Raw genomic sequence first — 9,444 nt, 5'->3', positions numbered from 1 at the left:
AGGCAAATGCCCTGCCTGTCCTTGTTCCTTCCTGCCCCAGGCCCCGAGCTGAGCACGGGGAGCACGGAGGACAAATCCCCCCAGCAGAACCTGCTGGCAGAGGCCGTTTTGAACAGCTCCAGGGTGCAGGAAGTGAGTGGGGAGGAAAATCCACGGAGATGCCCCAGGAGGGGCTCCAAACCCAGCCCAGGGTATTCAGAGAACAAAAGAGCAACTCTGTGCACAGAAGGCGGCCAGAGCTTCAGCCAGAGCTCTGATCTGGTGGTCCATGAGCAGCTTCAGTCCAGGAAGAAGCCCTACAAGTGCTTGGAATGTGGGAAGAGCTTCAGCCAGAGCTCCACCCTGATCCGCCACCAAATGATCCACACTGGGGAATGGGCCTACACATGTGGGGAATGTGGGAAGGGCTGCAGCTGCAGCTCGGAGCTGATCTGCCATCAAAGGATCCACACTGGGGAACGACCTTACAAGTGTTCCGAGTGTGGGAAGAGGTTTCAGACCAGCTCAGTTCTCCTCAAGCATCACCGCACACACACAGACGAGAGGCCCTTCTGCTGTACTGACTGCGGGAAGAGATTCAAACTCAAATCTCACCTCATGAAGCACCGGTGCATCCACACTGGGGAGGGGCGGTACAGGTGTGAGGAGTGTGGGAAGAGCTTCACCCGGAGCGCTGCCTTGACCCAACACCAACGGACCCACCAATAAGGGAAGCCCTCAGAGTGCCCAAACTGCGGGAACAGCTTCGTCTGCTGCTCCAGCTCCATCACCCATTGGAGTACCCACATTGAATGATCCACAGTGATCCATGCTGAGGACAGACCTGGTGGCCCATGTTGGGTAAAGACCTGGGAATCCACTTAGGGTAGTCTTGGTGACCAACATTCCTGGTGACTAACATTGGGAAAACACCTGGCTGGTGGTCTCCTCATCCTCCTGGTTCCCTGTAGGCACCTGGGTGAACACAATGGAAGGAACATCCATCAGGACACAGAGCTGACCTTGAAAATCCTGTGGGATGAGGGGATTTGATGGCTTTAGGCCTGTGCCAGGACATCCCTCATTGGAATGTCCAAGCAAACAATGCCCTGTTTGCAAATGTATCAGTGGTTGGCTGAGGGGACTCCACTCTGGTTTCAACCCCAGATTAACATCCTGATGGTGAGGCAACCCCAGGAGTCAAATGGATGTCAGTCAATTCCTTTATACTCTAAAGGTCCAATCCCCTTTCACAGGGGCAGGTTTTTCCAACATATCCCTTCTTGGGGTGTGTGTGGAGATTCCTCCCTTAGGGTGGGAACCCCCACCAAGGTCACTCCTCAAGGCTGAGAGCAGAGATCTCCCCAGGTCCCTTGAGCTGGGTGAGTTCCATTGATCTCTACTTAATAATTCTTTCTTTTGTGATAGCTTTAGTAGAATTGCTTCATCAGTTGCTCTAGGATGGTGCACTGTCCTGTCTCACACTATACTGCTGGTAGGTTTACTATTTATATTGTGTAGTAAATAATTTTGATTGACATCTTTTATCTGATCACTTGTAATAATAAATAAACCCTAAGGCTTCCATTATTCCCCTGCCCCAGGGTGCCCCCCCCTTTCCAGCAGCCCCAGCACCCCACAGCAGGTTGGGAGCTCAGGGAGCCACCCCAGAGCCCCCTTTTCCAATCCCCCCTCTGCCCAAAGACCCCCATGGGACTGTCCATCCTGTCAGCCCAATCCCCATTTTCCACCCTTCTGCCTATTCCTCCCCTTTCCCATTGTCCCCTCAATCCCCAGGCCCCCCAAGATCAGTTTGGGGGTCACAGCTCACACTTTCCCTCTTATCCCACCCCTTACAACTCATCCCCCCTTTGCCCATCCACCTCCTGATCAGTTTTGGGGGTCCACCCCTCCCTTTTTCCCCACTTTTCTGACCTCTCCCATCCCTTTTCCCATTGTCCCCAGTCCTCAGTTTCCAGCCCCCTCTGTTTTCAGAGGGGTCCCACTCCCCTCTCGCTCACTGTGGGAATCCAACCACCCCTTTTATCCCGTTCCCCTCAGACCTTTCCCACCATCCCCTTGTCCCACCCCCCACCCTGCTCACCCAAGAGCTCCTCACCCCCAGCCAGGAGGGTCCCAGCACCACCAGTGCCCTGAAAGGTCCCCCCAGAAGGGGGTTTGGTGGGGACCTTGCTGGGCTCTGAGTGTGTTTGGGGGGTCTTTGCATGTTTAGTGGCAGTTTAAGGGGGTGCAGCTAATTGAGAAGTATCTGGTGAGATTTGATGTATTTCTGGAGGATTGAGAGTTGTTTGAGAGTTCAGGGGGATTTGGGGGGAGTTCAGTGGTATTTTAGAATAATTCAGAAATATCTGGGAGTCCTCAGGTATTTTTGGAGTATTTGGGGAAGAATCAAAGTTGTTTTGGGGAAGAATCAGGTATTCCAGGAGGTTTCAGTTATTCTGGGAGAATTCCTATATTGGGGGAGGGATCAGAGTTACTGTGGAATGAATTCAGGGATATTTTGGGATAATTGGTTTCTATTGGGATACTCCCACATGTGAGTCTCTGTCTGTGCTTCCCTCCCAGCTCAGATCTGCTCTGGCAGTCCCTGAGCCCTCAGTCCTGCCCCAAACTGCGGCCCTGGGGGCAGCTCTTTGGGTGACGTGGGGCAGCAGAGACCCCCCGGTGCGGCTCTTTCAGTGCAGGAAAGCCCAGGAGGGGCTGGAATCTCCCTTATCCCGGGCCGTGGGATGGAGGGCCCGGCACAGCATCCTCGGGGCTTTGGCAGAAAGGCTGCAGTGGGGAGGGACAGAGCGAGGGGGAGGGACTGACACACACCACTCATCTCTTGTTTGTGCCACTGGTGTGACACCCCCTTGTCCCCCTGAGCCCCGAGACAGATCCAGCAGCTCAGCACCTGCTCCGCGCTCAGCCCCAAGCCCGGGATGGGCCGTGGGGTCTGGGACACAGCCCCGCTCTGGGGGGCACAGCCCCGCTCTGGGGGGCAGAGCCGCTGCTGGGGGCACCGGGGGGACCGGGGGGCCTTTATCCCCCTGGTGCAGCTTCGAGCGCCCGAGGGCACAGCCCTGGTTTGTGGGGCTGAGTCACAGCAACCCACCCAGGGCCGCACTGTGAGCCAAAGTGCCTTTATTGACACCGTGGGCAGGCACAGGGGCTGTGTCTGACACGATGCAGCTCCCCAGGAGTCAAATTTGGGCCGGTTCAGGAGGGGAATTTCAGTGAGGACACTGGACATTCCGTGGTGCAGATCCATCTGAGTGACATCAATCACTGCACATCCTTCCAAGCTACACAAACATCTTGTGAATCACCTGAGACACACATTTTTAGGGCTTAGGCAAATGGTTAAAAGACTGAATGTCTTTTGGCAATGTATTTTTCTTCTAACTTGACATTGTTTGCTGGTTGCAGCCTCTGGGACAGAGAGGTGTTTTGATTTATTTCTTACAAATGCAGGACTAAACTCTTTCAAGGTTTTCTTTATCTAAAACTCTGTATGGTTAAAAAAAAATTTGTTTTATCGTTTTACTGTTGTTTCTTCAGAAATTCCTGTCTCCTGCTCATCTTTGATAGAAAAACAGAAAACATTTGTCTTTTCCCAGGGTTCAGGCCAGTTCCTAATGAGCAAACCCTTCTAAGTCGCTCTCAGCAAGTCCCACTATAGCAAGCCTGGCTTCAGGGCTGCCCTCCCACCCCCAGGTTCCAGCTGGTTTGGGGGCTGCAGCCCTGCTGGGGCTTGGGGCTCGCTGCGGGCAGGGGAGGGCAGAGGCAGGGTCCCCCGTGTCCCCTCGTGTCCCCTCCCTAGGGGCTGTGTCCCCCCGAGTCCCCCATGTCCCCTCCCCAGGGACCATGTCCCCCTGTGTCCCCTCTGTATCCTCCCATGTCCCCCCGTGTCCCCTCCCCAGCCCCTACACAGAGAGCGGCTCCCCGACCTCTCCTTCCCGCGGACCCCCCGGTGGGCTCAGAGCCAGTTTGTGCCTCGGGGGTGGCCGCAAACATCGCGTTCCTTCCCGGGTGTGACAGGCCGAGAGTGACACGCTCGGGACAGACATCGATTCTTTGTTACTGCAGAGCTGGCCCAGGGCTGGTTCACAAATCCAGCACCAACTGGCAAAGCTTTTTACCATTTCTACATCTTGGCAAACAAAGCTAAACAAGCTTGCAAGCAGCTACGAGACATTAAAGCTCAACAGAACGCTTGTTATTTCAGACTCAGCTCTCCCTCCTGCAGGTTCTGGGAAAGGGGTGTCAAAGCACAAACTCTGCTCTGATCCTTTCAGGTGTTTCCTTCCTCTTGGAAGAAGCAGCTCCTGCCCCTGAACAGGCTCCTGTGCCCTCGCAAAAATTTCAGCTCCCTTTGAACTGTGAGCAGACAGTGACTTCTCTATTTCTTTAAAATTTAAATTGTCTTTTTCTCTTCTCTATTTGTCTTTTTTGCCTCTTGATCTTTTTCAATCTTTCTCCCTCCCCTCTCTTTCCCTCCCCTGCCTTTTCCCCTCCCTCTGTCCTTTCTACCCCCTCCTCCCGGCAATGCCTGTTCAGCTCAGGGCAAACCCTGCCCTGCCAGGGCTTCCCGAGGTGCCTCTTGCCCCTCCAACCCAGGGGCTGCAGAGCCCCAGCCAGGCTGTGCTGGCTCCATGGGATGTGGCACACGCGGGGGCTCGGCTGCCTGCAGGTCTCCTCAGCCTCTGCCTTGGCACAGGCGCCCCAGAGGATTCACCTGCAGGGGCCGGGAACGCCAGCCCTGGGCTCTGAGGCTTCTCTGCCACAAAGGGAAAAGAAACCCAGGAGACAAAGTGTTCAGGCCAAGCGGAAGCGTTGAACCCCTGCAGTGATCCCGAGGAACAGTGCAAGTGGGGCAATGCTGGGAAAACCAATGCCCTGGGGGAGGGCAGGGGGTGGGAAGAGCATCTCTCTCTTGGGAAGCACCAGTGGGATGGGGATGGAGCCCTGGGGTTGGTGTGGAGCACTCAAATTCCAGGCTGTGGTCACTTCTGAAGGCTGAAGATCCATCTCCAGGTCCTCAGACACACCTTGGTGCCTGTGAAGGACCTGCCTCAGCTCTCTTGCCCTCCTGAGCCCCAAGAAGATCCCTGTCCTGGGTAAGACTCAGGATGGACTGAGGATCCAGCAAGGGAGGCCAAAGCAGAGGGGAGAGGACCCAGCCCAGCCTTGTTCTGCTCTTCCCTTCCCCAGGGTCAAAATGGCAGACATCACACCTGGTGCGTGTTCTCCCTCTGAGTGTGTTCCTGGGAAGCCTCAGTTTCAGCCTGGCTGTGGCCCTGACTGGTGGGTCCCACCCAGGCACCCCGTGGGGAGGATCCGGGCCAGGCACCTCCATTTTAGGGGATGGGAGGATCCCAGGATTTTCCCAGCATCTAGGCAGGCTCCCCAGGCAAAGCACCCTTTGGGGTGACTCCCTTTTTGCCCTAAACTGTGGTCCAGGTGTCTGCTCCTCACTCTATCACAGGAATATCATTCCCAGTTTCTCCCTTGCAGCTGCAAGGAAAAATGCCAATAAATTTATCCCATTTTCCTGCTTTTTAGGGCTGCCCATGTGTCTCCCTCAGCTTTCTCTATTTCATTCTTTGGAGATGCCATTTCCCTCAACCGGAATTGTGCTGTGTGTGCCCAGACATGTGGCCTGGTTTCCAAGGAAAATGCTGTTACTTTTCTGAGGCTGAGGGCAACTGGGCCACAAGCCTGGAAAGGTACAAGGCCCTGGAAGCTTCCCTGGCCATCAGAAGCATCACAAGTGAACTGATGAGAACTGGGCTTGAACTCTGTGCCAGCACCAGAGTGGGAAATGTGGAGAAATAAAGAGAATAAACCCATCCCCAAACCTGCCTGGCCCCAAACTGGTCCCAGTGCTGGAGCCTGGAGCCAAGCCCTTGGGAAAAGCCCCATCTCTGTTTGGGGGATGGACACAGGTGGGAAAGAGGAGGGGCTGAATGCAAGACCTGCCACCCCTGATGTTTCTTTGCTTTACACAAGTTCATTCTATGCTCTATTACTGGCTCGTAATAACATAACTAACCCCTAAAAGCCACAAAGATGGGCAGTTTGTGTGCCACTAAACAGACATGGAATAATCACAAAGAACTTCCCTCCCAGGGGATTTGCAGGAGGAATACACAGTGCTGCAGGACATTCTCACACAGAGGGTTTCTGGAGCAGTTCTGGGGTTAAATTTTGCAATAGAGAAAACCAACTGCTGGACTGACTGAAGCTCTGATTTGCCTACGGTGATGTGGGGAGGATGGAAGACTTCCTGAGGTGCAGCTTGTATTCTTCAAGCTGCCTTCCATCCCCAAAAGCTCAGCAGCCTCTGCAAAGCAGGATGTGAAGCGCTGCGGAGCTGCTTCTGTGTCAGCAACGAGGGCGGCACCGTCAGCAAAAAGCAGCTCTGGACAAGGTGATTCAGGGGCTTGGTGTGGGCCTTCAGTCGCCTCAGGCTGAATGGGCTTCCATCGGTACGATATCGGATGGAGATGCCGTTTTCTTCATCGAGCTCTGCCGTGGCTCTTTGGAGCATCCTGCTGAAGAAGGTTGTCAATAGAGTTGGTGCAAGAACACAACCTTGTTTCACACCACTGGTTATTGGAAAGGGATCAGAGAGTGCATTGCCAGATCTGACTTGTCCATGCTGATCCTCAGGATGATCATTTGGAGGAATCTGGGGGGACATCCTGAACATTCCAAGATCTGCCACAGCCCTTTTCTGCTCACAGTGTCAAAAGCTTTGGTGAGGTCAAGGAAAGTTCCATGGAGTCCTTTGTTCTGTTCCCTACAGTTCTCTTGCGAATCAGAGCTTAAGTCAGTCCAGAAGTTCCCCTACCTGGGAAGCATCATTTCCTTAGACAGTAAGATTGACAAAGAGACAGACAACAGGCCAGCAAAGGCTTACAGAGCCTTCTGAAAACTCCATAAAAGAGTCTGGTCCAATAAACACCTGAAGAAAAGTACAAAGATCAGTGTCTACAGAGCCATTGTACTGTCTGCTCTTTTCTGTGGGTGTGAATCCTGGGTCATCTACCGCCACCACCTGCGGCTCTTCTAACGCTTCCATCAGCGCTGCCTCCGTTCAATCCTAAACATCTACTGGACTGATTACGTGACCAATGTGTGTGTTCTGAACAGGCAGGGGTCACCAGTATGGAGGTCATGCTGCTGAGAACACAGAACACTCACCAGATCATTTTCCCTGTTTCCTGCTGTAGCCCCTGCAGTTACAGGGCTCTGTTTGCTGGTTCACACTCAGATTTAGAGCCCCTGGAGAACAAGCAAACAAGGAGCCTCTATAGAGGCTATTCCTTGGCATGTTCTTGAGAGTGACTTTGCAAAAAGCCCTAAGACTGCATGTCTTGAGCTAAGGAGAAGCCCTTTCCTGATGGAGCTGCTGTTGTGGAGCCCAGCTGTGTCCCAGCAGTGCCCATGGCCTGTCCCTGCCTGTGAGCCCAGGATGGACATGCAGCAGGTCTGTGTCCCAGCTGGCAGAGGACCAAGGCCTTAGTCCAGCCCAGGGGCTCTGCAGGAGAGTGTACAAGTGGAAAGAGAGCAGGTCAGCAAAGGCCCAGTGCTGGTGCTCCCTGGCAGTGCTGCTGTGCTGGGACTCTTTTGCCCTTCTCTGCACACATGGAACTGCCCAGTAGGTGCCTGAAAGTCTCAAATCAAAAACCCCTAACCAGCCAGGCAGGGCTATTGCAAGAGAGTTTTTTAAAAGTAGAGATAGCACAATTACTCTAGTACAGATTTAAAAGAGTAAAATTAATGAAAATAAAAAATTAATTAGATAAGAGGAAGAATAAAATAATTTAATTGACCACAACATTATGACAAAAAGAACCCACTGATCACCAAGAAAAACCTGGGAAGGCAAAATGAGCCTGTCATGAGTTTTATTGTGAACAATGTACAGAAGAAAACTGGCAGGTTCTTGCTGCTGAAAAGCATCCAGTCATCATTTTCCTCACAGCATCCTTGAGCTCCTGGTTCCTCAGGCTGTAGATGAGGGGGTTCAGTACTGGAGGCACCACCGAGTACAGAACTGACAGGGCCAGATCCAGAGATTGGGATGAGATGGAGTCAGGCTTCAGGTAGGAAAATGTGCCAGTGCTGATAAACAGGGAGACCACGGCCAGGTGAGGGAGGCACGTGGAAAAGGCTTTGTGCCGTCCCTGCTCAGAGGGGATCCTCAGCACAGCCCTGAAGATCTGCACATAGGAGAAAACTATGAAAATGAAACAACCAAAAGTTAAACAGACACTAACCAGAAGAAGCCCAACTTCCCTGAGGTAGGAGTGTGAGCAGGAGAGCTTGAGGATCTGTGGGATTTCACAGAAGAACTGGCCCACGGCATTGCCCTTGCACAGGGGCAGGGAAAATGTATTGGCTGTGTGCAGCAGAGCATTGAGAAAGCCACAGGCCCAGGCAGCTGCTGCCATGTGGGCACAAGCTCTGCTGCCCAGGAGGGTCCCGTAGTGCAGGGGTTTGCAGATGGCAACGTAGCGGTCGTAGCACATGATGGTGAGGAGGAAAAACTCTGTTCCCATAAGAAAGAATAGAAAGAAGACCTGTGCAGCACATCCCATGTAGGAGATGGTTGTGGTGTCCCAGAGGGAGTTGTGAATGGCTTTGGGGACAGTGGTGCAGATGGAGCCCAGGTCTGTGAGGGACAGGTTGAGCAGGAAGAAGTGCATGGGGGTGTGCAGGTGGTGGTCGCAGGCTACGGCGCTGATGATGAGGCCGTTGCCCAGGAGGGCAGCCAGGGAGATGCCCAGGAAGAGCCACAAGTGCAGGAGCTGCAGCTGCCGCGTGTCTGCCAATGGCAGGAGGAGGAACTGGCTGATGGAGCTGCTGTTGGGCATTTGCTGCTTCTGGAGGTGGGACACTGTCCAAGGAGGAAATAACAGTGACAAATCAGATGAGATATTTCTGAGAATAATCACAGCCATGTCCCAGTACCCCTTTCCCTACTGCTCACACTCCCCACTTTTCCTTTTTCAGGAAATTTTGCTTCATATCCATGGCTGGAGCCCTGCTTGGTGCTCACTACATTTCCATGAGGAGCAGCCACTCTGCCCACTGGCTGTGAGGGTCAGCCCTGCTCTGCTCCAGGGGGGTCATGGCCATGGTGGGGGCAGGGCCCTTCCTGGTGTTCAGCTGTGTCAGATGAAACTGCTCCTAAAGCAAAAGTTCTCATGGGCATCTGCACTCCCAGTTTTGAGAAGATTTCAGGATTCCAGAAGGCAGTTTCAGAGGTTTGGGTGTTTTGTTTCTGACTCCCCTCATCTTCCCTGTGGAGTTTTCCTGGATGGCAGAACCCTTCAGCATTTGTGATGCCCTCAGGGAGAACAGAGCAGGGCTTCCCAAACAGGACAATGTCTGTGGCTTAGTGCAGAGTGACGGGAGCTGCTCTGTCCCTCTGCCTTCTTCCAGCTGCCC

General features: G+C 53.5%; 1 protein-coding gene across 1 annotated transcript; it reads right to left on the bottom strand.

Annotated features, from left to right (window-relative positions):
- Positions 1 to 2,712: 2,712 nt before the first annotated feature.
- Positions 2,713 to 8,522, bottom strand: LOC139674224 (olfactory receptor 14J1-like). The gene is made up of 3 exons (XM_071560413.1): positions 7,974 to 8,522; positions 2,897 to 2,995; positions 2,713 to 2,772 (listed from the first exon to the last, which is right to left on the bottom strand). The coding sequence occupies exons 1-3, from the start codon at positions 8,520 to 8,522 to the stop codon at positions 2,713 to 2,715; spliced, it is 708 nt and encodes a 235-aa protein (XP_071416514.1).
- Between the last annotated feature and the right edge of the window lie 922 nt (positions 8,523 to 9,444).

The sequence above is a fragment of the Pithys albifrons genome, chromosome 7 (assembly GCF_047495875.1).
Source record: "Pithys albifrons albifrons isolate INPA30051 chromosome 7, PitAlb_v1, whole genome shotgun sequence".
NCBI lineage: Eukaryota > Metazoa > Chordata > Aves > Passeriformes > Thamnophilidae > Pithys > Pithys albifrons.
This window is presented reverse-complemented; position numbering and strand designations above follow the sequence as displayed.